We start from the raw sequence: 27,398 nt of genomic DNA, 5'->3' as shown, positions 1-27,398 counted from the left end.
TATGGCTGCTGTAACAAAGTACCACAGACTGGGTGGCTTCAAACAGCAGTCATTTATTGTCTCACCATTCTGAAGGCTAGAGTCCAAAATCAAGGTGTCGGCAGGACCGTGCTCCCTCCGAAGTGTCTGGAGGCGGATCCTTCCTTTTCCTTCCAGCTTCTGATAGCCCCCATGGTCCTTAGCTTGTGGCAGCATCGCTCCAATCCTTGCCTCCTTCTTCACATGGCTGTCTTCTCTCTGTTTCTCTGTCCAAATTTCCATCTTCCTGTAAAGGTCACCAGTCATGATGGATTAGGGGCCACCCTAACGACCTCATCTAGTTTGATTGCATCTGCAAAGACTCTGTTTCCAAATAAAGTTACATTCACTTCACAGATTCAGGGTAGGGTGGTTAGGACTTCAACGTATCTTTTGGGGAGTACATAATTCAACCCATTACACAGGAGTACAGAGATGGGAGGGAAACTTACTTGATTGTTGGACTTTGTAGCATGTACGTGTGATACCTCTTCCCCTCACCAAACTTTTATGTTAAAAATTGACTCGGAGGGCTTCCCTGGTGGCGCAGTGGTTGAGAGTCCGCCTGCCGATGCAGGGGACACGGGTTCGTGCCCCGGTCCGGGAAGATCCCACATGCCGCGGAGCGGCTGGGCCCGAGAGCCATGGCTGCTGAGCTGGCACGTCCGGAGCCTGTGCTCTGCAACGGGAGAGGCCACAACAGTGAGAGGCCCGCATACCGGAAAAACAAACAAAAAAAAATTGAGGGGAGTGTGTAGCTAGGGATGCTTTTAACAAATACAGGACAAGGATAATGTCAGAGTAGTAATAATGGGGTCAGTTTTGAAAATGTTGAGTGCCAGATGCCACCCACTTGGTTGTCCATGGAAATGAGAGTCTGTGTCAGGCTCCTCCATCGGAGGAAGGTTGCCAGGGAATTAAGTGCTCATGTTATCATCTAATTAGAGAAGCAGAACAGAGTGGCTAGGAGTGCAGGCCCTGCAGCCTGACTGCCTGGGTTCCAATCTTGGCTCGACTGCTTACGCTCTGTGTGACCTTAGGCAAGTTACTCACCTCTCTGGGCCTCAGTTTCTGTGTCTATATAATAGGCACAATAGTATACCCACCTCATAAGGTTATAGGAAGAATTAAGTAAAATAATATATATAAACCATTTAACACCATGTAGCATGAAAACCATGTAGCATACTTGTGTCATAGTAAATGCACATTAAATATTAGTGACTATCCTTACTGCCCTACTCTGGACCAAGAAGGTCAGCTCCTCTCGATTGCCAAAACCAATCGCCTCAACTTCCTCTGAGAGAGAGGAGAAATATATATCTTGAAGAGATGTGCTAGTCTACCGTCAGGAATATGGTTTGTAGCCCACGCTGCAGTCAGGTGGTCTTGGCCCTTCTACCACTGCTGGTGGCTCAGTCCCCCCAGCGTGCAGGAAGACAACCGGGGATGACTGGCTTGGGGGCCACTGTCCCTATTCCAGCGACTTTAGAATTCCTCTGGATACTCAAGTTTTATATTTTCTCTGACGTGTGAGATTTTTGAAAGCCATCATTGGCTGGAGTCCTGAATCTTGTCCAAAGCAGTTGATCATACATCACCAGCTGCATTTGCAATCTTGGATGAGGTCACTAGCAGGAAGAGATAAAAGAAGGGAAGAAAGACACATAGACAACAAATATGGTCCCTCATCAGTGGGGTCTTGTCCCAAGTGAGCAGAGGTTAGGGGAGGGGGGCATAGAATATTTCCGAAGAAAGAGTCACAGCTTGGACTTTATCTCAGAGAGTAGCCTCCTTCTCTCTTTAGGGCTGGGCCAGAAATCAGTTTCCTTGATTGGGGTACCTACCACAGGGCCTGGCACATAGCTGGGGCCCAGTAAATCCTTGTCAAATGAATGAATGATGCAAAAGGCTGTCATCAAGTGTGTTGGTGATACTAGAAGTGACAGACTAAGACGTCCTGGACTAATTCAGAGGCAAAAAGGCTTCAACATGGAAACAGTGGTAGGTAGGTGAGATGCAGGCGTGGAACTCAGAAGAGAGGTCTTAACTAAAGAGGCTTTTGCGGGGTACGCTGGCAGACTAGTGGCCCCTGAAGTCATGGGTGGGGCCGAAGCCCAGGAAGAGGACCAACGAAGAGGCGTCATCATGAGATGAAGGAAGAGGACTCCCAGGTCCAAGAACAGCCTGAAGAAAGCAAGGTAGCAGACGTAGGAAACTAAGATGGGGAGGGGTCACCAGGATCCAAGGCTACCCACAGGCAGAGACAATGCAGACCAAAAGGAGGCCACAGGGCTTGGCAGTGCAGGAGCCACCAGCTCCCTTAACGGCAGTTCCGACAGCCCGGTGTGGGCGGAGACCAGATCGCGGCAGCAGACAGTTTGCCGACACTTGGAATTTGTTTGGCGTTTCCAAGTGTTAAAAGCAAAAAAAAAAAGAAACACATTTGGTGCTTACAGCAACACAGAGAACTACATCTTAAATGGCATTTGGGGCTCACTTCCAAACTGGGGCTTCGGATTCAGGCTGGCAGCTTGAGAGTATATAGTTTGCCATATGGGATCTGGCTTCCTGGGAACAGGGATTTGGGGGGGGAGGGGTTTCCCCTCTTGAGTCTGTTAAATTTCTGTCAAAGACGCTTAGTTACTTATCTGTGAGCAAATCTCCCGAACTCTAGGTTAAAATATTAGTTACACAGGAACATTATCTGCCCTTAGCAATTAGCCAGCCAACCAGTACTTACTGCAAAGCCATGTCCTTATACAAAGTCCTTCATATAAGGTCATGACAATGGTGTTTTGGGGTAACAATGGAAGAGTGGGTACTATCCTTCAGAAAGTTTGCAGTCATCACAACGTTTGGAGCATATGTGCCATTTTTCCAAAGTGAACTAGCCTCTCATCAGCTCATTAAATCACCCTATGAAAGGTTAAGAGCCACCAAACTGGGTGATCTCCAAAGTCCTTTCTAACTCTGAAGATTATTCAGTTTTGTGGTCTGATGTTCTGTGTGCAAATGGTGGTAACACTTTTCCCTGTGCAGGAAACTGAGGCATGCAGAGGGTGAAGGAAACGAGTGGAGCTTCAGCTCACGTCTCTCCCATATCCCACAGAATAACAGAGGGAATGATTGCGAGTTGTGGGCCAGACACTGTCCTGGGTGCTTTTTGCACTGCGTTCAGTTTCCCCCAACTGCGTGAGAGACTTTATTTTCCTCTTCACACCTGGGGAAACCGGGGCTCTGGGAGGTTGGGAAACCTGCCCACCATCACATGTAGAAAGAGCCCCATCTTGGATTTGAACCAAGTCTGTCTGACTCCAAAGCCCAAGTTCTCTCCACTAAAAAAGTAACTCCAATCAAAGAATTGGCATTGGGAAATGGGAAAGTAACTTTTGAGTGAGGCCCACTGGTTCACCTTGGAAGGATTAGCTTGCAGCCTTAGTTTCCCTTAGGAATTTGGATGCCTGTCTGTCTCTTGTGTCAACCTACACTGTCAGCATCGTCCGAGGCCAAGGATCCCTGTGAAGAATTAACATAGAAATAGTCCAAGAAATGTATGAAAAAGGCTCAACCTCACTAGTAATCCTAGAAATGCAATTCAAAACCACACCCCAGTATGCATTTCATAACCGTTAGATTGGCAAAAAAAATTAAAGTCTGATGATATCAGATTTGAGAAAAGATATAGAAGCGTGAGAACTCTTAAACATCACTGGAGGGGACTCTGAATCCACTTTCAAGTAAACTTGAAAACACACACCTAAACACATATCTAAGTCTATACCCTACAGAAATTCTCCCATATGTACAAAGATGTTCATAGAAGCAGTGTTTGTAATAGCAAAATACAGAAAAAGAGAAAGGAACAAGCTTTCTACAGGAGAACGGATGAATAAATGCTGGTATGTTCATTCATGGGAATACAAAGTAGCTACGAAAATAAATGAACTAGAGCTACATGTTATTATATAACTAAATCCCAGAAACATAATATTGTGCAAAAAAAGCAAGTTGAGGCAGGATTTGGGTACAGTGCTAACATTTATATAAAGCTTACCAACATGCAAAACAGTCTATATATTATTAGGAATTCATAAAAGTAGTAGAAAGTATAAAGCATGACAGTGATGATAAATGTCAAATTCAGGGAAGATGGTAATCTCAGGAAGGTAGAAGAGATGATGGAATCAAGAAGAGTGTGCAGAGGCCTTTGTACTTGTAGTATTTTATTTTTTCAGCTGGGTTGGGTGGTGAACATGTAGGCATCGTTGTACTACTCTATATTTTATGTATGCCTAAAATAACCTATTAACAATAAAAGTTACTTAGCTGGTGTTTGCAACAGCACACTCAGAAGGCCAATTCTGGGATATTTATAACCATTATTTTAAAAGTTGTAAGTGGTTCAATAAATTTGGGAAACACTGGCTTAAATAAAATTAAACAGGCTTTTAAAAAATTCTCTGTTTTTTATTTTTTGTTTTATGTTGTGTATTTTATTTATTTATTGGCTGCGTTGGGTCTTCGTTGCTGCGCGGGCTTTCTCTAGTTGCGGCGAGTGGGGGCTACTCTTCGTTGCGGTGCACTGGCTTCTCATTGAAGTGGCTTCTCTTGTTGCGGAGCACGAGCTCTAGGTGCTCCGGCTTCAGTAGTTGCAGCATGCAGGCTCAGTAGTTGAGGCATGCAGGCTCTAGAGCATGTGGGCTTCAGTAGTTGTGGCACAGGGGCTTAGTTGCTCCACCACACGTGGGGTCTTCCCGGACCAGGGATCGAACCCGTGTCTCCTGCATTGGCAGGCGGATTCTTAACCACTGTGCCACCAGGGAAGTCCCTCTCAGTGCTTTTAACATCCCGTCTTTCTTGTAAATCCCCAAAAGAAGGTTATCCTATTAAATTCTTTTACCATAGATGAGGAGTCAGCAAACTAGAGCTACCTGCCACCTATTTTTGTAAAAGAAGTTGTATGGGGAAATAGCCATACCCCTTTGTTTAGCATTGTTTATGACTGCTTTCACCACCGTAGCACAGCTGAGTAGTTATGGCAGAGACCACATGGCCCACGAAGCCCAAAATGTTTACTTTGGCCCTTTACAGAAATAATGTGCAGATCTGTCATAGAGCAGTTTACAGGACTGGTGTTACTGGGAATTAATTTTGGGATTGTAACACTAGAACTTTGCCCTTACACCTCAGGAACTGGTATGTTTATTTGTGAAAATTGTTATAAAGAAGACTATCCATTCTTTCTAGAATTCCTTGGAAGATGGTGTTTCATCTTGGAATCTCCAGCACCTAGTGCAATAGCCCGCATATATTTAGTGCTTCCTGTGTGCTTCGTTGAATTGATTTAAATTAAAGAACCATTTGTGGAATGGATTAATTAGGATATAGATTCATTAGCTGTAACAGACATGCGAAGTACCTGTGGCTTGGATAAGATAGGGGCTTAAAATTTTCCTCATCTAACAATCCAGGCATAGGCAGTCTGGGCTGTTATGGCAACTCCAGGTCAGGGTCCCAGGCACCTTCCCTCTTGTTGCTCTGTGGTCCCTTAGGTGATACCTTTCTCTGCATGGCCGGACATGGCTGCCCCACCCACCAGAACTACATCTATCTAGTGGGAAGAGGGAATGTAAGATAGGGCATGCCCCGGAGATTGCACACCATCACTTCCCCTTACTCCCTATTGGCCAGCACTTAGTCAGGTGGCCATGTCTAGCTGCAAGGGAACCTGGGAAATGTAGTCTTTATCTGGGCAGCCATGTGCCCAGCTGAAAATTCAGGTCCTACAACACATAAAGGAGGTAAACGATTCTGGGGGAGAGCAATGAGTCTCTGCCAAAAAGGGATACATTAAGGGCTGCCAAAATCAAAGGTGACTCCTTTCTGTAGGGATAGGCTTTATTTTCAACTCTTAAAATAAGCCGTGGGCTTCCCTGGTGTCGCAGTGGTTGAGAGTCCGCCTGCCGATGCAGGGGACACGGGTTCGTGCCCCGGTCCGGGAAGATCCCACATACCATGGAGCGGCTGGGCCCATGAGCCATGGCCGCTGAGCCTGCGCGTCCGGAGCCTGTGCTCCGCAATGGGAGAGGCCACAACAGTGAGAGGCCTGCGTACCGCAAAAAAAAAAAAAAAAAAACAGAAACAAACAAAAAAAATAAGCCGTGATGCCAGAGCAAGAGACATGTAACTCTGCTTCATTATTTTCTACTCAAAATAACATGACAGCACGTTCAGATGTAACACGCTAGTTTTGTTCTCCTAGCCCTTGCATTTGAGATGTCTTTTTTCACGTATTTGAACAGACCCAGAATTTCTTTTTTGGTGAGGAGGTAAACAAAGTGGGTTTTGCCACTAACTGAGCATTTACTTCTAAGAAGGAGAAAGCTTCCAGGTCCCTTGCTGTGTCTCACGAGGCAGAAGAGATTGGCTGGGAGAAGGACGTGGAATCACACTTTCGTTACATTATTCAAGGCAGGTTTAATGAGCTGGCTCTTTTCTGTACTTTAGTAGCAGCATTAAACAGCAAGCGGGCACGATTGTTGGACAAAGATTTCTCCTAGGAACTTTGCAAGCATTGCATGTTCCAGTTGCAACAATCATATAATTTTCTTACAAAGGTGCACGGAGATCTCAGTGTGACTTACTTGCATACAAAGCGGTCTCAATTTGTTCATCTTTTTGCTACCCAGAAGAGAAGGAAAAACTCATTACTGGGGGGACTTGAAGGCTCTGAAAAGGAATTTGGCTTCCTTGGGAAAATGTGTTGAGGAGGGGGGCCAGGGGCCTCTATCCAAGTGAAGCCTAGAGTCCTCTGATTTTCCATTTCACGATTCATTTCTGAAGGTTCCATTTTATTGTCACGGTTACAGAATCCTGTAATGGGAACTGCCCACTACATAAGAGATGATGCAAAAAAATTGTATTTCCCTCCACCAGGGTTTCTCAGCCTCAGCACTGTTGACATCTTGGGCTGGATCGTTCTTGGTAGTGGGGGATGTCCTGTGCATTGTAAGATGTTTAGCGGCATCTTTTGCCTCTACCTACTAGACGCCAGTGGCAGGTCCCTAGTTGTCACAGCCAAAAATGTCTCCAGACAATGCCAAATGTCCCCTGGGAGACAAAATCACCCCCATTTGAGAATCACTGCCCTGCAAAACCTGCAGTTATCCATCCATAGAGAGACTTGCTAAATGACCTTAAAAGAAGACATGAATTCTGCTCCTAAATACATCTTTGACCCCTAAAAATTAGTTAACCCTTCTCAGGCTTCCAGTTTCCTGATCTGAAGAAGGTAGAGAGTTGAGCTGAGTGCTGTCCTTCAGCACTGACCTTCTGGGATTCTGCAGGTCAGAAGCTGCGATCTGGGACTTGGGTCTAGAATACAACTTGAAGGAAAGCAGATTCAGGGGAGAGAATTTGCAGTGAGGGACACACCATGCATGCAGGCAAGAAAACGGTAGGGAAATGTGTATATGAAGTGGGAAGAGACCCTGTGGCTGGAGTGGTGAGAAGGAAGAAATGGTTGAGAAATGGGGAACTTTCCAGAGGGGCCACTGCAAGACAGCCTTGAATTTGAAGCCTGTGGCTGGGAATTTAGATTTCTTTGGCACCCGGCTCAGGACCAGGCGTCTAGTAGTTACCCATGCAGCATTTGAACAGAATCTAAGTGAACGTGGAAGGCCTTTGGTAACACAGAGAGGCAGGGGAGTGAGGCAGTAAGAGCAGGGCTCCAGCGACAGTCGGCCTGGTTCAAATCTCAGTTCTACTTACTACTTTCAGGCTCTGTGACCTGGGGCAAGTTTCTTAGCCTCTCTATGCTGCAGTTTCTTCTGAGCAGCGAAGATAAATTTTCTAGGGTTAAAGTAAGGATTGGATAAGTTCACATATATGAATGAGTATATATGTGGGTGTGTGGGGGGGTGTGGGTGTGTGTGTATACACACACACACATATAATAAAATTAGAACAGTTCCTAGTACACAATAAGTACTAATGTGTTTGGTATTGTTATTACTAGTATTACTATTATTTGAGAACCAGTAAAATACTTTTAGTACGCCTTGCATACTGCTTGACATACAGTAGGTGATCAGAATGAATTAATGAAGATTTCTTAAAACATTAGCTCCTTAATACCCATCTATGATACTAGAACTTATCCCATATCACCCTTCCCTAGTCCACGGTCCAAACTCAGATGCCCCAGAGCCAGACAGGGAACACCAATGAGTGGACCCAGCTGGAAGCGAGATAAGAGCTAGGCATATGTATGCCCCACATCAACGTTTTCCAACTGTTTTCAAGCCCTGTGCCAGTCAGCAGCATAGGTGCTAGGACTGCACTGGCCTAGAGTTTGCCCTTCTGCTCCCAAGCCCAGCACCTCTGCCTCCTTCCTGAAATTCTCTTCCAGGCAGACTCCTGTGCTTCACAGCAGGGACAGAGTGTGGCTTTCTTTGTTGTGCTTTGAGAACCACTGGTCTGCTTTTAAATGAAAGTGTAAACTGGCAAATTCTTGGCCTTGTTCCTCCTCAAGCTGACCTCATCCAGGTGCCCAGTAAGCTGGGAAACTAGACGCATTTCTTTCCCAGGTGATCCACTTGGCTACAGTAATAAGTGTTTGCATGAAATTAGAGCAAAAACCAAGAAGCTAAAATGTCAGGATGGAGTCAGGGAGAAAAGCTGTTGCACAGTAAAGAGTGGTACGTGAACACCGGAAAACATGTGATAACCTCAGAGAATGTCCGTGCTTGGAGGCACCCAAGAGCTTGACTAGCCCAACATCCTCATTTTATAGATAAGGATACTGAAGCTGTCAGTGGAAATGTGATGTATCCAAGGTCACAGCTAATGGGTGGTACAGCCACGACTTAAACCAGTGGCCCTATTCCTGCCTTACCAGTTGCTTTCAGAACCATTATGTAGGCCCCTGTTCTGTAGGGTTCCTCTTTCTTGGCTAAATCTGGTCATGGCCTCAGAATCCTGCTTAACACCTTTACGCTAATCATCCAATGAATCAGAGTTTGCCCAAGATGAACCCCGTTCCATCCCTAGCTTAGGTGTTGTTCACAGACAACACAACATTACCCTGAATTCCTAAAGAGGTAGTGGGAGTGCTGACTCTTGTAATGTTTCTCCTGCATTTCCGATGATTGACATAGGCCCACATCTTCTAGAAATTCATAGTCTGTGTCACATATCCCACATCTCCAGTTACGTATCTGTATTCAAACAGTACCTCCAGCATAGCAAGAATAGATTTGTATGTACCCTCTCACTGATTCCTCACAAAAACCTTGACACGTATGTACTTCCCTCCCATTTCATGAATAGTTTTTTCTGCCACCCTTGGGTGAGTTCCAGGGTCGGCAGATAAATGAAATCAGCATTGTCGTCTGCTCCTGGATGTCAGAAAGCTCCGTGCCCACAGAGAAATATGAAGGGATGGCGACTTGATCCGCAATTACTATTTTGAGTCAGTGTTGTACCTCAACCCTAGGCAACTTCATTTCCAGTTACATAGTCACCTATGTAGCCAAACATCTTGCTTAATATCCTTCTCCATGACAGCCTGGGAGGGCAGGGCCCATGTCTGGTCCACTTGCTGCTGGACCCCAGCACCTAACCCAGCGCCTGGCCTATAGCTGGTGCTCAATACGTGGAACGAATGAATCGTGGCACTTCGCTTAGCCTCTGAGGTTCTCCGGGGCCGAAATCTCATCCTATTGGCCCCTCTGTATTCCCAGGGTGTGGCTCGTGGCATTCGATAGTGTTGGATTCAGAGGAGTTGGCCTGGGACCAGGTGTGGGACTCCTCACCAACCCGAGTCTTACTTAGGCCTAACTTTGTGACGAGACAGGTCTGGTGACTTGGAGATAGAAGAGCCAAGTGACTTTGGGGCAGGTTACTTAACGCCTCTCGGTCTCTGTTTCCTCACCTGTGAAATGGGCATGTGGAAACCTGCCTTTTGGGTTTAACGGTTTTAGCAGGAAGTGAGCACGGGCTCAGGAGTCGGACCACCTGGGTTGAACCAGGCCTTGCCACCTACAAGCTGTGTGACCTTGGGCGGGTGACATAACCTCCACGCCTCTGTTTTTTCATCTGTAAAATGAAAAGAACAGTGCCCAGTTTTGAGGGCCATGTTGAGGATGAGATGGGTTATTACATGTGAAATGCGTAGCACGTGGAAAGCTATCTATAAATGTCAGTTAGTAGTAGTAGTATTATATTAACTATAGTGTGTTGGGAAACTGTAAATATTTACTAAATATTTACCCCAGGCCACTGCCTCTGAGAGGGGTCTCGAAAGTTGCTCTGTCTCAGGTTGCCAGCCTGCTGGCGAGACCTTGATGAACAAGAATAGAAACACGGGGAAAGGGAAGTGAGAAGCCATGAGAGAAACCGCAGAGCTTTCACAAGGCCCAGCAAACACGAGGCTGCAGGGAGGGCTGGGCTCTGGGGGGCCGGGCTCTGGGATAGCTGGAAATCGCCTCGGGGGCCAAGGAAAGACCTGCCCTGGGACTGGAGGATTGTGTGGTTGGAGGATGGGGGAGGGGGAAGGGGGAAAGGGGAGATTCCAGATGGCCTGATTAAATCCCTAGAAAGAGGACCTGCAGTTATAAAATAATAGTATTGTAATAAATATGCATCCCATGTATCAGACAATTATGATCACACACTGTGCTGAGTGGTTCGAAAGTATCATCTCCTTTAATCCTCATTGCAGATATAGACGTTAAGTACTGGTGTTGTCAAGCCTGCTTTGCAGATAGAGAGACAGAGGCTTAGAGAGGTTAAGCTACCTGCCCAAGATAGCAAGTAAGAAGCCAAACAGGGATGTGGACTCTGGTGCTGGGGCCTGGGCTCTGCCTGCTGTGTAGGTGCACAGGCTTTGGTGTCAGACACTCAAACCTGGGCTTCAGCTTCCAGCAGTTCCTTCAAGGAGAGAATCCATTGAAGTGGTGGGAACCAAGCACTTTGTACAGCGCTTGGCATATAATGAGCGTGCAGTGAAGAGTAGCTTTTTTTATTACTAATGAGAAAGTCATGGTTATGGGAACTGCTTAGGCCTTTTGGAGTTCAGATCCCAGGGTCATGAAGAGTCCCTTTGGAAGCCCAGTGGTTGCCAGCACATCACTAAGAACTGAGCAGTACAGACTAGTCAGTGGGACTGACCCCGGATCCAGACTGTCTCAGTTCACATCCTGACTCCTCCTTATTAGCTGTGTGACAATGAGCAAATTAATTAACCTCTCTGTGCCTCATTTTCCTTATCTGTAAAATAGGTTAGTAATAATAATGCTTTCCTCATAGGGATATCATGAGAGTTAAGTCAATATTTGTAAAAAAAAAAAAAAAACCTTACAATATGCCTGGTCCATGGTCATTGCTTTCTAAGTCTTTGTTGGATAAGTAAAACATGTAATGTTAGTGTCCCTGTTTTACAGAGGAGAAAAATAAAGGAGATTGAGTAACCTGTGCAGCATTACCCAGGGAGTGAGGGCAGAGCCAAGCAGTGAACCCAGGCAGTCTGGCTTCTGAGCGCACACCCTGGGGGACGGGCTTAGCAGAGTTCCACTGGAGCTCAGGGATCCTGGGAGCTGCAGGTTACCTTCTCGTACCAGCGGAGTCAGGATTGGTCCTGGTGGTGGAGGAGGAAAGAGGGTGTGGGAGCCTGGCTGGGCAGGCCCATAGCATCCTGAGAGGCTCTGGCTTTTCTTGCTGTTGAACTGTTCCAGAAACTGTGCTTTCATCAAGTGTGACTCCCATTCCCCCCTCCCTCCCCAACCTCTGTCGTCATTTACAGTTTGCTTGCAGAAGCATACAGGACAGGAGTGACAGCCCTTCTGGGGGCATGGTTTCCCCACTAGGAAAAGGACCGCCTTTATTCTGGTAGAATTTGTTAAATACAGTGTCTAATCTGAGACCTTAAGAAGTGCTATTCCTAAAACATTCTTTAGTCTCTGTGTCTCTGCATTTGCTTCTTTGAAATACAGTGTATTTTCTCCAGTCTGCACCTTGCTTTGTGATTTGTAATAATGATTATGGTATGAGTTCTCTAACATTTAATGAGAGCTGTGTGCCAAGCTCTGTTCTCTTCCACACACTGTACATGGCTTATCTCATTTAATCCACACCCAAAATCCTACAAGGAAGGTATCGTTACTAAAAGCTCATTTTACAGATGAGAAAACTGAATAACACAGAGGTTAAATAACTTGCCCCAAGGTCACATAGCTGCTAAACAGTAGAGCTGGGAAAACCAGAGTTCATGCTCGTAACTTCTGTGCTAGCTTTTAAAATTCATAAATGCATAAAATGTGTCTGAGGCCTCACCAGCTTGCATTTGTCACTTGGACTGCATCAAGATATCAGCAGAATGTATCAGCTCTCACCTCAACGCTGCCTCCTTCCCCGGGGGAGAAAAGGCAGTGCAATCACTGCTGTCCTCAGGCCTGCAGGCCTCCTGGAAAACATCTTTCTGAAGTCATGTTCCTGAAGTAGTGGGAAATATTGAACCAGTCTCTTGGGGCCAGGGTCCTTGAGAAACCAGAGAAATTGACCACCTTGGTAGCTGACCACTCTTACTTAAATTGATCAGATTTTTTTATGGCATCATTGAAAGCCACTCAGAGGGAAAAACCACAACGTTGATCACCTTCTAGTGAAGCCCCAGGTGACCGGCTTAATAGATTTCTACATAACTAAGTCCCGTACTTAGGCAGGCATGCTCATTTGTCCAGGCCACGGGGAACCTGCTGGTCTTCCGGGGCAGATCCCTCAGAGACTTTCCAGAAAGAGTAAGTGGAGCTCTGAGTCATGTCTGCAAGAATGCTGCAGGAATTAAGACTTTGCAGAGTTAAATTTTCTAACAAACCCAGTTGAACAGAAAGCCACATTTTCACATACCGCTATGGAAAATGTTTCTTACCTGTTTCAGTTTGCTGGCCTGCACTGACTGGCAGAATTCAGTAACCAGAACCATTACTTACTTTGTATGGCCGAGGGATTCTTGATGAACAGATGTTTCCTGGGGTCTGCTCTCAAGGATGAACAGTGGGTTGTGCGTGGATCACACATCTGTTAAGGCCGTTATGCTTCAGGCACTCTTGGGGATACAACAGACAATAAGGTTGATGTGGTCCTGCCCCCAGGAGGCTGACATTCTCATGGAAAAAAACCCAAAAAACAAAAAAACAAGCTTTTTCAAGTGAAAAAATAAATTAATAAAATAGTCACAGACTTTGAAAAGTGCCCAGAAGGAGACAGATGAAATTGACCTGGAGCCAAGGTGTACAGAGATAGGGGAGAAACTTACCCCCTTTAGATGGTCAGAGAAGACATCCTTTGGACATGACCTCCAAGCTCACACTTGAGGGGAGAGAAGGAGTCAGCCCTGCAAAGAGCCAGGGGAAGGGCATTCTAGCCAGGGGGAACAGCAGGAGTAAAGTCCTCTGGGCAGGACAGACGTTGGCCAGCTGAAGGTACAGAAGAGAGAGGAGAATTGCTTATACAGAGTGAAGGAGGCAGGGAAGTGCTGGAGAGCAGGGCCGGGCCGGTACCCCAGAGCCCAGCAGGCCATGCGTGGAAAGCTGGATTCTATTCTCAGTACATGGGAAGGCATTGAAAGGTGTTAAACAGAGGCAGAACATGGTCCTATAGACTTTTTTTTTCCTTGGCCATGCTCCATGGCTTGTGGGATCTTAGTTCCCTGACCAGGGATTGAACCCAGGCCCTCGGCAGTGAGAGCGCAGAGTCCTAACCACTGGACCACCAGGGAATTCCCCTTACAGACGTTTTAAGCTCACTCTCACCTTGTGTAAGAGACTGGTTTTGGATAGAGAGAAGAGTAAAATCACACAGAAAACTTTTTTAAATTTTATTTTATTTATTTATTTTTTGGCTGCGTTGGGTCTTCGTTGTTGTGCACGGGCTTTCTCTAGTTGTGGCGAGCAGGGGCTACTCTTCGTTGTGGTGCATGGGCTTCTCATGTTGTGGAGCATGGGTTCTAGGCGCGTGGGCTTCAGTAGTTGTGGCATGTGGGCTCAGTAGTTATGGCACATGGGCTTAGTTGCTCCACAGCATGTGGGATCTTCCTAGCCCAGGGATTGAACCCGTGTCCCCTGCATTGGCAGGCGAATTCATAACCACTGTGCCACCAGGGAAGTCCCTCACACAGAAAATTTTATTAAAGCATTTCAAAATACAACTTTCCAATATATAAAAGTCTAAACAACTGTCCCTTCCCAACCCTCCCCTGCTAATGACCCAAGCCAAAGCACTGTCATGAGAATTTGTCATAACAAATTCTTACGCCTATGCTTGGTGCAAGGCAGTCCTTGGTTGTCAGCAGCTGTCTAGGATATCACAGGCCTAAGAATTAAAATATGCCCAGACCTGAAAGTCTCTGCATTATGAGCACTTTAATAGGACTGAAATTATGACCTCTAGGCAAGAGATGCTGGTGTTGTATGGACACCAAGGGGGGAAAGCAGGGGTGGGGAGGTGGGATGAATTGGGAGATTGAGATTGACATATATACACTAATATGTATAAAAGAGATAACTAATAAGAACCTGCTGTATAGCCCAGGGGACTCTATTTCACTTCGCTGTATGGTAGAAACTAACACAACGTTGTCAAACAACCATACCCCAATTAAAAAAAAAAGATGCTGGCGTTTAGAAGCAGGGTACGGGTGGTGGAAGTGGAGAGAAGCGGGCGGATTTGGGATTTGGGTGGGAACATTAACAGCTGATGGAATGAATATGGGCATGAGAGAAGGTTCTGGCCTGAGCGCCTGGGTGGACGGTGTTACCATTTACGGAGGTGGGACGACTGGAGGACAAGGATGGAGGGTGGGGATGGACATAAAAACCTCCATTCTGGACGGGCCCAATTTGAGGGTCTGAGAGCCATCCAAGCAGTTTGGTCCAGTAGACGGTTGTATATGTGGGTATGCCAGCATGATGGAGAAGTGCCAGTGTCAGGCTGGGGTCTCAGATCAGCCAGGTCAAATCCTGGCTCACCACTTACCAGCCCTGTGACTTGGACAGTTTCCTCATCTCTGGAACGGGGCTCCCAATATCACCTACACTGTGGGCTTGTTGTACTGATCGTATGAGTTAATACATGGGAAGAGCTTAGATTTCAATAGTCAGTATTCAATAAGCGTTGGATTCCTATAATAACAATTATCATCATCATCATCACCATCATCTTAGCGACAGTAATTTTCTTGCCATTTCTCTCTTTCTAATTAAAACCAAGGACCTTTGTAGCTGGTAAACGCTTCTCCTGCTGTTCCAGGAATTATCGCTTTACCAGTCTGGGAGCTCCGTGAACACGGGGTAGGGTCTGTGTCTCTCCTCCATAACCTCCCCTCCTGGTGCCCACACACAGGATGTGCCGCAGTAACCCTCATCCAGTCACATGGAATTTAGCGTGATTCCGGAAAAGATGCTTATTTGAGAGAGTCAGTCAGGCATTGAAGAGAGCAGAAGGGGCTTGGACACAGACAGGAGAGAGGAAATTGCAAATTCAGTGAAGGGGACGATTCACAGCATCTTTGCTCCCCAAGAAGGAGGCTCTTGATGTCACAAAGCAAGCTCTTCCAGAATTAGTTAGTGGTCTGTTAGAAGAAAGGTTTCCCTTCCAATTAGTCAAATCAGATACCTCCCCGAGATTTGCACACACACACCCCTATCAAGGCTCCAGACACCTCGGTGTGACACCTGCAGGCCCCCATCTCTCCCTCTCCGGAAGCCTCTGTGATGTGTGCCCCAGGATCTCACCCTGTTGCTCTCACCTTCTTCTCTCTGTTGTGTTCATTTTGCCTGAAGCATCTGCCTTAACCAGTTTTGGGGGAACATGGGTCCCTTAGATGAAGCCCACTGCCACACCAAGCACCTCCCCTCTTCCCCTGGAGATAGGTGCTGTCTACATTCAGTGGGATCCATGATCTCACCGTGTGTTCTTTTCAAATCATGGCACGTGGCTCTGCCCTTTCCCAGATTTTTTTTTTAAGTTAAAATTCAATTTCAGATACATAGTGAATAATGTTCTAGTATAAGTTTGTGTCACTCAGTATTTGCTAAAGTATATTTATTTGCTAAATCTGACCACCGTAGCTGTAAGAATCCCAAGTCCAAATTCCCATGAACTGGACCAAGAAGCCCTAGAGCACAGCCCCATTATGTGTCCTTAGAAGTTCACATCTTGGGTGCTGATGCCATGGTCTAAAGCCAGACCCGGAGACTTCAGCCCTTCCCTACCCACACCTGGAGAGCTCTCAGGCTTCCTCGGAGAGTCTTCCAACTGAGGTAGTCTTGGCTCCCCGACCTGCCATGAAAAGGTCTAATCCTGGAGTCCAGAGTCCAGGTCCAAGTCTCCTAAATACCTTCCTTAGTTCCTCCCAGGGTTGTCATACAAACAAGCCCTCGGCTGGCCTGGCCTGACACGCGGTTCCTGAAGCATGTATGCAGATTAGACCCCACGTCAACACCAAGCTTCCTCCTTCTCTGGATTCCATCGTCACTGCATCAGCGCCCTCTGGTCCTCTAAGAGCCCTAACGTCTCCTGTGACTGTGTTCCTATTTCTGGACAGCCTTCCTCCAAGGCTCCTTTGCCAGCTGAGATGAATGATAGGTCAGGAACCCAGTGAAGGGTCAAGGGCACACCCATCCCACTTGATTCCTAAGGTTCCCTCTGTTCTTCATCCCTCAGGTCCTCTGCCCCAGATCCTAGCCGTACTGAGGAGCCTTAGTGCCATAAACTTTCAGAACAACAGTCCGTCTCATTTCCTTCAAGGATTAACAAGAAGCTAGTTCCCTGGCAAACTTAACCCTTCCTCACACCAGAAAGTGGGTTATTTAGAGGCAGGAGTGGAACCAGGCATTCTGGAGCCCTGGCTCCTTTCCTGGGTATCCATGCCCAGCATTAGCAAAGAGCAGGAATACGAAGGGGTCCGGGACAGCACAGACTCCTGATGATGCAGGGCGTGTAGCTCACCAGCCTGAGGACAAGGGCCATCACCTGAGGAATGGGCACCTGCTCGTAGAAAAGACCTAATCCTCGTCCTCTGCTCCGTCCCAGCACCCACTGCCTTCACTCAGCCCCTTGTCACTTCACACTTGGGCAGTGACTTCTTTCTGTTTGGCTGTTTCTTTTAGCACTAACATCTCCCCACCTCTAGGGTCAGCTCCCCTCAAATCCATCCTCCACGGTCTCCCAGAGTAACACTAAAACCTCCATAGTTAGCTCTCAGAGCCCGCCATGTCTCGTGTCCATACCTTTGATCATGCAAGCCCTGCTCCAAGTTCTCCTACCCTCTGTCCCTCTCTCTCCTTATTTAAGACACAGTTCAGTCTGTCATACAGAGTGAAGTAAGTCAGAAAGAGAAAAACAAATACCGTATGCTAATGCACATAAATGGAATCTAAAAAAAACGGTACTGATGAACCTGGTGGCGAGGCAGGAATAAAGATCGAGACGTAGAGAACGGACTTGAGGACACAGGTGGGGGAAGGGGAAGCTGGGATGAAGTGAGAGAGTGGCATGGACATATATACACTATCAAATGTAAAATAGACAGCTAGTGGGAAGCAGCCGCATAGCACGGGGAGATCAGCTTGATGCTTTGTGATGACCTAGAGGGGTTGGATAGGGAGAGTGGGAGGGAGGCTCAAGAGGGAGGGGCTATGGGGATATATGTATACATATAGCTGATTCACTTTGTTGTACGGCAGAAACTAACACAACATTGTAAAGCAATTATACTCCAATAAAGATATATATTAAAAAAAGGACAAAGCTCAGGGGTCACCTTCCCCAGGAAGGCTCTGTTTAGTGTGTGTCTCTGAACACCTCAATCACTGCAATTGCCACATGGCATTATGGTTGCCAGGGCCTGTGCCCTCTCCCCTTCCAGGCATTGTGCGCCTCTTGCAAACAGGTGCTCAATAAATGCTTGGTGATTTGATTTGACAACTCACCATAAGAAGGAAGCAACATCCTTTGCAAGCGTAGTTTGTATCCCCTTCTTGAATTCCTTGATTCTCCTCCCCACCCTTCCCTAACCTGGCTCACTTCGCCCAGCTGGCTCGGTTAGTTTCCAAAGCATCTCACCACTAGTACTCCTATTTCATCTTGCCAGGTCTCCGCCCTGCTTCCACTTTGAAAGTAGAGATTCCAGCCATTCTGTGTTCACTCGGCTAACGTTTTTAACACCTCCACGTGCTGGGTGCTGTCTGGACTGTGATGCAGAGACTTGCTGGACAAGGTCCCTGCTCTCAGAAGTCCCCAGCCTGGAGGGGAAGTCAGACAAGGAAAGAGGCAAATAGTATATGCTGTGATGGGGGGACAGGGGGACACAGTATATACCCAGGTCAGCTCTCCACAGACTGCCTTGGGCTCACATCCCAGCTCACTGCTTTTTGCTGTGTGGCCTTGGGCAAGTCCCTTATCTGTGTCTGTTTCCCATGGTTAAAAGAGAGGGTAATGATAGTACTTACCTCTTAGGGTTATGTGGGGAGTAAACGAATTAACTCATGTAAAGAGTTTAACCATAGTGAACAGTCAGTAAATATTAGCCATTATTATTCTTAGCTCAATATGCTGTGGGAGCAGAGGAGAGAGAAGACAGATAAGCAGCAGTTATAAAAGACAAGGATCAAGAGATATCCATATTCTAACCGGAGCCCAGAAACAAGCAATTGACATGAAGAGCAAATGGAAAGTCTCCTTGGTGCTTCCTAACTCGAGAGCCAGTCCTGGCGAAGCTGCTGCACACACCTGACCATCTCTCCCTTCCTTAGGGCCGACGACTGCTTTTGCGCTTCTCGGAAGCTGGACGCAGTGGCCATCGAAGCCAAGTTTAAGCAGGACCTGGGTTTCCGGATGCTGAACTGTGGGCGGACGGACCTGGTGAAGCAGGCAGTGTCTCTCCTGGGGCCCGATGGGATCAACACCATGAGCGAACAGGTACAGGGTCCTCGGCGTGTCTGAACAGGCACCGCACCTCCACCACGTGCCCTGCCCCAGGGCAGGATGCAAACAGCAGGCACTGGACAGAGGCTCCCCCTTCTGGTGACGTAGGGTGATTGTGTTGTTTTTTTTTTTAAGTTTTTAAAATATCTTATAAAAATATCCTTGTTCATCTGTACAGAAGTTGCACGTGATCCTTGCAGCTGAAATGGAAAATAGAGAAAAATAGACCTATTCCAGAAAGGAAATCATACCATCATCATCCACCATCATTTATATTTAGCTTGTGTCCTTCAAGCCCTTTTTCCAGCATGGTTAAAATTAGTTCTCTGCATCACAGAACAAATCCAAGCAGATTTTCACCAAACTTTCAGGGTGTGTTTAAGATACACAAAAGTCATTCTGAGGGACCCTAGGAGACACCTCAGAGACAGGCAGCCATCCCCCAAACCACTGAAACAGGTACAGTGAGAGGCTTGTGTATCTATCAGGGAGACACCCTGGGTGGGTGAAGATGTCACGGATGGAGAAAACAAACAGCAGCTTTCAATGTGAGCCCCAGATGGAAAGTCACAAAGGACAAATGGAATTGCTTCTCACATGGGCAGCTCATGCAGCAAGTTCCAGGGAAGGGATAACAGCTAATAATTTTCTTGAGCAACACAAAGGAGCTGTAATACACACACACACGCATACACACACACACACACACACACACACACACACATTATTTTTTAAGAACAAGGATTTATTATCCTTCTGGTTTTCGTATTTTGTATTAAAGATACTTTGCAGTATCATTAAATATTCTTTTTTTAACTCACTCTTAATGGCTACATAAAATGGTCATATTATTTGTTCAGTGAACCATACCTCAGTTGTTGAATACTTAGATTGTTTCTAATTACTTGTATCAGTAATGCTGAGCTACATATACTTACACAAACCTTTGTTCAAATCTCTGATTATTTCATTAGGGAACTTTTTTTTAAGTGGAAATAGTCACTCAAATGCATCAACTTATCTTAAAGTGTTTGATCTCAAGTTACTTTCCCAGAGACTGTTTCCTTGTACACACTCTCCAACTATTTATGTGTACCCTGTTAATCTTTTACTTAATTTAATTAATCTTTTGCCTGTTTTTCATTAGAGCTTAAGTGTTTTTCTTCTTTATTTCAAAGATCTCTTTACATATTAGACATATAACCCTCTGTTACAATATGACAAATATGTCTCAATTTATTGTTTACCTCTTAATTTTGTTTATGTTTTCAGTTGCATGTCCTCAACACTATAATGATTTTCTTTTGTGATTTCTTCCATTACTTTTATGCCTAGAAACGGATCCAGTTAGATGTCTTTTATGGTTTTAATTTTTTTCTCTATATCTCTAATCAAACTGGAAATGATTTCGGTGTATAGTATGAGATAAGGCTCTAACCTGAACATTTTCCCAAATAGCCACCTTCACAACACTGTTTATTGAAAAATCTATCCTTTATTTCTGTTGGTTGTGGTACTTTGTAATAAGCAGGAATCGTGGGCAGATATGGAATTCCTGAAAGTCATTCCTCATTCCCTTGCCTTTTGCTTGTAAATGATAATGTCAAAGCTGACGTCGTGCTGGGGTCATACTCAGAGGCACCAACTTCCCTTGACACTGACCAGCAGCTCACATAGAGCGAAGATGACACTTATATTGTGAAAGAGAAAATGTCAAGGAAACAGTGTTTACCAATTAGATAGCTTAGGGCTGATAGTGCAGAATCCAGAAAGTTCCTAAGAGCTTTCAGTTGAAACCAGCCACTTGTTTTAGCAAACGCTCTTAGATCTGTTGCACCCTAAAACGAACAAAAAATCCTCCACCTTAAGCCAAGATAAATGCAAAAAAAAAGGCAATGTATGTTTCCCTTCTTGCTTCCCTTTTGGTTTTCAAAATATGGAGGATTATGACCTTATAGGGCTGTACGTTTACTTTAAAATGCTGGATTTTGAGTACAGTTATAGCCTTCTTCACACAAGTAAGATTTTCCGTTTGTTTTGTCAAGTGACACCTGGTAAACCTCCATTCTCTGGTTTTTAACTCACTGCAGGGCATGACCCCCCTGATGTACGCCTGCGTCCGCGGGGACGAGGCAATGGTTCAGATGCTGCTGGATGCCGGAGCTGACCTGAATGTGGAGGTGAGGGTGCAGAGGGCTGCAGGGCCCCTGGGTCTGGCAGTCCCTGGGGAAGGCGAGCAAAGAGAGGGGGGCTTTATCTCCCAAAGAGCCACCGCTGAGGGCGCTCAGTCCAGCAAATAGGTCAGACCAGCTGTTGGATTTCCTCCATCCTGAGGCCCCAGCCCAACCAAACTCCAAGGAGCTGCCCCAAAACATTTTTCATTTAAAAACAACCAACGAGGCCACAAGGAGCCCTAGCTTTTCCCTCAGTTCAGCTGCGCCCAATCTCTGATTCTTCTTGCTGATCCATTCCTTCTGGGGTCGGGAAGAGAGAGCTCTCCTGAGCCATCGGCCCTTTCCTCTGCCAAATACAAAGTTGGTCCATGTACCCTGAGCTAAGGTGTAGCTCCCCCAGATCTTCCACCCTCCCCCACTGAATCCCGATTGGCTCACCCAGTTGGCCGGTTTAAACCACAGGTCTTAAAGCTAATTGCAAAGCTTCCATGAGGCAGTGTGGTATAGTGGAAAGCACACCCCCCGGAGGCTTTAGAATTTGACACATGGGTTCAAATTCTGAAACTGCTGCATCTTAGTAACTTGCTTTTCTGCTTGGGCAAATAGTTTAACCTTCCTAAGCCTCAGTGTTCCCCTTTGCAAAATGGGAGAATAATCACCACCCATCTCAGAGAGTTGTTGGAAGAAATAAATACAGAGTAGCATCAATTTAGGACTCAGTTATTATTGGTTCCTGCCCCCGCCAAGGCTTATAATAGGTAAAATTACACTTTTTGACCATGTTCTATGCTGACTTAAGACCCACTCTCACACACACAAAACAAAGACCCACTCTCTTCCGGCAGCCTAATATTGGCAGTCTCAGAGGCTGAGAAGATCGATTGACATGCTGCACTCCTAACTCAGCCACCCCAGGAAACTTTTTTTAGTTCAAAATTAGATGCTCTTGTAGTCTTAGTACTGTGGTTAAAAAAAAAAAAAAAAAAATTAGCATGCTTTATATTCATCTGAGGAAAGCAGGCAATAGACATGGTTTTGGATCCAGAACCATTTTGGATCTTATAAATTTCAGGTATTGGGGATTTTTTTTCCTGCTATGAATCCCCCAAGCACTGTGCACATCCCTGCAAGGGCTCGTCAACTTTGGGTCCTGGTGGGGTTCTCTGGTCCTCTAGCCCATCCCACAGCTCCCAGCTCAAGGTCCTCCCCCCACCGGTGATTAGTGAAATCAACCGCTATGAAAGCAGCAGGCATCGCGGCTATATGGCCCCAGGAATGTTCGGAAGAAAAGCCATGCGTAGGTGGCAATCCTGCAGGACCCCAACCTTTAGCTGTCCTGCAGCCTCTCTCTTGGCCTGGGGTGTTTTGAGGTCCCAATATGGGAAGGCCAGTATCAGATTGCTCATTCGTGGTGTGCCCAGGGAAGGTTTGTGCCTGGGTTTCCAGTAGCATGAGGGTCCTTGTCAACCAGGAAGCCAGCAGAAGAATGAAGTGAGGACAGTGTGGGGTGAGCTGTGACCAGATGGTGATGTCCTCCATCAGAAGGCTGGTGGTATTGCTTGGCTTGAAAGCTCGAAGCAGACCTCCTCTTGCATGGGGTTTGCCACTGCCAAGAATTTCCCCTAAAGATGCGGATGTGATGGTAGTGGCCTCACACTACCTGACATCCCGTAGCTCTCAGAAGCATCACCCTCCCTTAAGCAGGAAGAGGAAACAGGCAGGGGAACAGGCTCACTGTAGCCACCATTACAGCTTCTCCAAGGCTCCTTAGAGGTGGTCAGAAATCATCCATTCAGCTGTTTTCAGATGAGGAGAAAAGGAGTCCTTATTGTGACGGAGGATATAAAGTCACTACCCCACATCTCCAGTGTTTCCCGAGGCGCCTTCTAGGACATCCTTTTGTACATATCTAGCCCACATGCCCAGCCACAGATAGGTCAGATTTGCTGGTCTAAGTATTGTGAAGGTCACATTTTGAAAATAACTTCAATTTGTTTATAGGTTGTCAGTACTCCTCATAAATATCCATCCGTCCACCCTGAGACCCGCCATTGGACGGCTCTGACTTTTGCTGTGTTGCATGGACATATTCCTGTAGTTCAGGTATTAACATATTTCCCTATCCACATCTGACCTTTAATTTTACCTCTTTCATTATGCAAATTTGTACCTCTCCCAGCATGCCTATTCCCTAAGAGATTCATATTGGTTAATTGCAGCTAAATATAGCACATTCATATCATATGAATGAAAATATTATATGTAATGCTCTATATGGCCTGGCTCTAACCAATATGAACTTAACACATACCCACATGCAGCCTCACACGCAGAGTGGCAAACTTATCAAGTTGTTCCCAGTTGCTCGGGGGTGGGGCCTGAGCTGTGATTTTGTGGATTTGTTCATTTTTGCTTGTTGTAACATGAACATAAGACCTGGCTGGTGTGAGACCTTAGAACCTTCCCTTAGGTGTGACCCCAGTGTTTGCACAGAGTCTAGTGGTCTCCAACCACTGGAAAGAAACATCCAAGTCTCCAAGGGAGTGGTTCCAAAAGATACTTGCTTGGATCCCACTTATGGAGAATCCCATCCAAGAGGTCTAGAGTAGGGTCTTCACATGTGTCTTCTGAAACAGCTCCCCGAGTATGTCCTCATCTGAGGTCCTTTGGGCACATAAGTGTGTTTTGCTTGCACCTTCTCTGGCTGTTGTAGAGTTGGTGTTCAATGAATAGCCATCTAGTATATTCTAGATCTTGAGCTCGGTTTATTCTAGATCTTAAAACTTTACTTCATTGGAAAAAAGAGATCAGCATCCAGGTCCCTGACCACATCTGACCCCCTAATAAATGCTGAGCTTTGGGTACATCGGGAACTCACCTCCTTTTATGTGGTCCAAGCCTCTTAGAATTATGCAGAGCAGAAAATAGTGTGCTAGGGACCCCTAGGCAATGTTGGAGTGCCACAGGAATCCTTCGTTGTTTCCTAGGTCGTGGGAATCCTTAAGACAGATCCGAAGTCATGTTTCAGGAGGTTGAGTGTGTGACATGTCACACCGAGAGCTGGCTTCTGCCTGTAGAATGTCATGACCAGCCCACTCCTAGTGGAGGGATCTAAGAAAGGAGGGGTCAGAGGGTGGCCTAGTGGACACCAATGCCATCCCTTAACATGCGGTGGTATACCCAGCCTTTAAATCAGGAATAGGAGCAGTGGGTAGCCAAGCAAAGCCAAACAGAAGCCAGGTCACCTCTCTGCAGCAGGTGCACACATCATGGAATGCCAGGTAGGCAGCGCCTTCCTGGCTGTGCCCTCAGGTAGCCCTGAACAGGTAAGACAGATGTTTCCCCCTCATTTTACATCAGCAGTGCTGACAGCACGTTCACTGTGAGATCCAGCATGGACAGCATCTCTGTTTTTAGGAAGCCCGGATCTCTCAGAGATGCACAGAATGGAATCATATTCAACAGCGCTCTTGGAAGCTCACTCTGCCACTTTACTCACTGATCTTGCTGGCCAGAAAACTCAGCATCTGCTGAGCTGTCCTCAGAGCCCTCCAGGATGTTCTAGAAGCGATTCTTGTCCTGGTTGGCCCTGGTGGTCCCCGAAGAGTTCTTCAGAACTCTTGACTTGCTATGGCTCTAAGAGACCCCACTAATACTCTCCGAGGCTTTGTGTCACCAACCCCGAAAGGAAGTCCTCCAGCACTCTGGTGCCACGAGCTTCTAGCTCAGTGCTTCTAGAAACTTCTAATGTGCATATAAATCAGTTGGAGAACTTGCTGAAGTGCAGATTCCCACCATTCGGTCTGGGGTGGAGCCTCAGAGCCAGCATTTCAAACAAGCTCCCAGGGGATGCCGATGCTACTGTCCGTGGACCACAATTTGAGTGATCTGAGGCTCTAGAAGATACGAGAGGCTCTCGGTTTTTCCTGAGGTGCAATTGCCCTCCCCCGTGCACAGGCTCACAGACCCAGAGGGAGGGCAGGAACACTGACGTCATACTGATTTCCACCACCCTTTCCTGACGTCTCCTCACATGCATGTCCTTTAAACATCTCAATGGCCACTCTTCCTCCGCAGCTCCTCCTGGACGCTGGGGCCAAGGTGGAGGGCTCTGTGGAGCACGGCGAGGAGAACTATTCAGAAACGCCCCTCCAGCTCGCAGCCGCCGTAGGTAAGGGTTGCCGATGCCCACGCCGGTCAAGGGGCTCCAGCGCGCTGGCCCTTGATGTGTCTGTGACTGTGTGTTTGCTTGATTCTCTTATAAAACCCCCTTCTCTGGGCTTGCAGGAAATTTTGAGCTGGTTAGTTTGCTGTTGGAGCGTGGTGCGGACCCTCTGATAGGAACCATGTACAGGAATGGAATTTCTACCACCCCCCAGGGTGATATGAACTCTTTCAGCCAGGCCGCAGCCCACGGACACAGGTAGGCTAGGATGGCCCAAAGCCACGAGGTCCCAAGTGGTGCTTGTTAAAAATGTAGATTCCCAAGCCTACCCCAGACCCACTGTATCTCTGGATGTGGGACCCAGGGGCAGACCAGGCCTGGGCAGCCAGCTTCATGCAGCATACATCCACTCAGACTGGCTTGTCTGGTCCTCTCCCAACCGGCTTTCCTATCACAGAGACGTCACTCTTTGCCAGGGTTGGTCAGCACTCATCCTATCACCTGTCGCGAAGTGAGAAGAATCCATTTTAAAGAATTGTCAAACCTCTCATGTTTGGTTACTTCCTATCTACATTTCCTTCAGGATTTACCCCATCAGATTTTACTACACGTAACCCCAAGTGAAGCAAATTCACTATTGGGGGGGTGGAAACTGCAGGCAGATGGTTCTAGAACCTTCTAGATATTTGGGGAAAGCACTTAGCTCCAAGTTGTCCTCAAGGAAACACAGCCAGACCTGCCCCACCATCTCTTCCATCCACCAAACGTAGCACCTGTGGTCAGGCCTCTGAAACCGCCACCCCAGAATTGGTCCCGTCCTTCCCTTGTCCCAAGTGAGAGGTCTCCCCACTTCCCCTGCCTAGTCCCTGCCCTGGCACAGCCCTTCCATCTCTGAGTGTCTTCATCTCTGGGTTTATGATTGACAGGAATGTGTTCCGCAAACTGCTCGCTCAGCCAGAGAAGGAGAAGAGTGATATCCTGTCCCTGGAGGAGATTCTGGCCGAGGGGACAGACCTGGCAGAGACAGCCCCGCCCCCGCTGTGTGCCAGCCGCAACAGCAAGGCCAAACTCAGAGCCCTGAGGGAGGCCATGTATCACAGCGCTGAGCATGGCTACGTGGATGTCACAATTGATATCAGGAGCATAGGTCAGTCCGGGGACCCCCCAAGGCTGGGCACAGAGCCTTTGCCCAGCTCCAGGTCACACGCACGCGCACACACACACACACACACACACACACATACACCCCACGCAGCCCAGGGAACTTCTCATTTGCTGGTTGGAGCACTTCCAGGCTAAGTTCCCACACCATCCCCATAGACAGCAGCATCCTTCCAGCCCCAGAGTCCCATCCTCAGGTCACCTTTCCACGATTCCCAAACTCTGGACCCTGAGTTAGACATTTGAATCACCTGGGGAGCTTGTCTGAATACAGATTGCCAGGCCCTACACCCAGAGGCTCTGCTTTCAAGGGTCTGGATGGATAAAGGCTGGAAATCTTTATATTTAACAATCATCCCAGGTGGTTCCCAGTGGTTGGGGAATCACTGCCTGAGAGCCCCCAACTCCATGAAGCGGCCGCCGGCACCAGCTAGGATGAGGGCATCTCTTCCCTAGCAAGGCTGCACCCACTGCAGGGGCAAAGCCGCCCTCGGGAAAAGTTAGGGGTGGCTCTCCCTTGAGTGAGCCATGCCGGAGCCATCTCCTCCGTGCGTCTGGGGAACAGGCTGGCCTGGCCTTCACCCCTCCAATGGCACTAGCCCCGGCCCAGAAACAGCAGGATGGAGCACGGGCTGTAAACACAGGCTACGGCAGCTCAGGGTAGGCTGCGGCAGCTCAGGGTAGGCTGAGGCCCCAAGGAGGGGCCCCCGGTGCTGTTCTGGAAACTGGTCTCTCTTGGAGGGTGGCCGTTTAGTGTGGCGGATGTTTATGCCATCGCCCTGGGAGCCTGTGACGCTTGATTCTGAAGCTCGAGACCCCTGAACCGTGTGCTTGTTATAAACAGTAGCGAGTGCCTCAGTCTCACAGTGAGGGGGGGAGAAGCAAATCACAGC

General features: G+C 47.1%; 1 protein-coding gene across 3 annotated transcripts in view; it reads left to right on the top strand.

The window, feature by feature from the left end:
- The window catches only part of ABTB3 (ankyrin repeat and BTB domain containing 3), a 300,383-nt gene that overhangs the window by 240,100 nt on the left and 32,885 nt on the right, over positions 1–27,398 (top strand). For 2 of the 3 annotated variants that reach the window (XM_065886728.1, XM_065886730.1), the window contains 6 exons: positions 18,834–18,999; positions 21,096–21,185; positions 23,181–23,282; positions 25,257–25,350; positions 25,467–25,602; positions 26,271–26,491. In XM_065886728.1, the coding sequence (XP_065742800.1) occupies positions 18,834–18,999; positions 21,096–21,185; positions 23,181–23,282; positions 25,257–25,350; positions 25,467–25,602; positions 26,271–26,491 (809 nt within the window). The remainder of the gene's footprint in view (positions 1–18,833; positions 19,000–21,095; positions 21,186–23,180; positions 23,283–25,256; positions 25,351–25,466; positions 25,603–26,270; positions 26,492–27,398) is intronic. The other variant, XM_065886729.1, reaches the window with a different exon arrangement.

Source organism: Phocoena phocoena, chromosome 11 (genome assembly GCF_963924675.1).
Source record: "Phocoena phocoena chromosome 11, mPhoPho1.1, whole genome shotgun sequence".
In the NCBI taxonomy this organism is placed as follows: domain Eukaryota; kingdom Metazoa; phylum Chordata; class Mammalia; order Artiodactyla; family Phocoenidae; genus Phocoena; species Phocoena phocoena.
The sequence above is the reverse complement of the archived record's forward strand: the minus strand, read 5'-3'. Positions and strand labels throughout refer to the sequence as shown.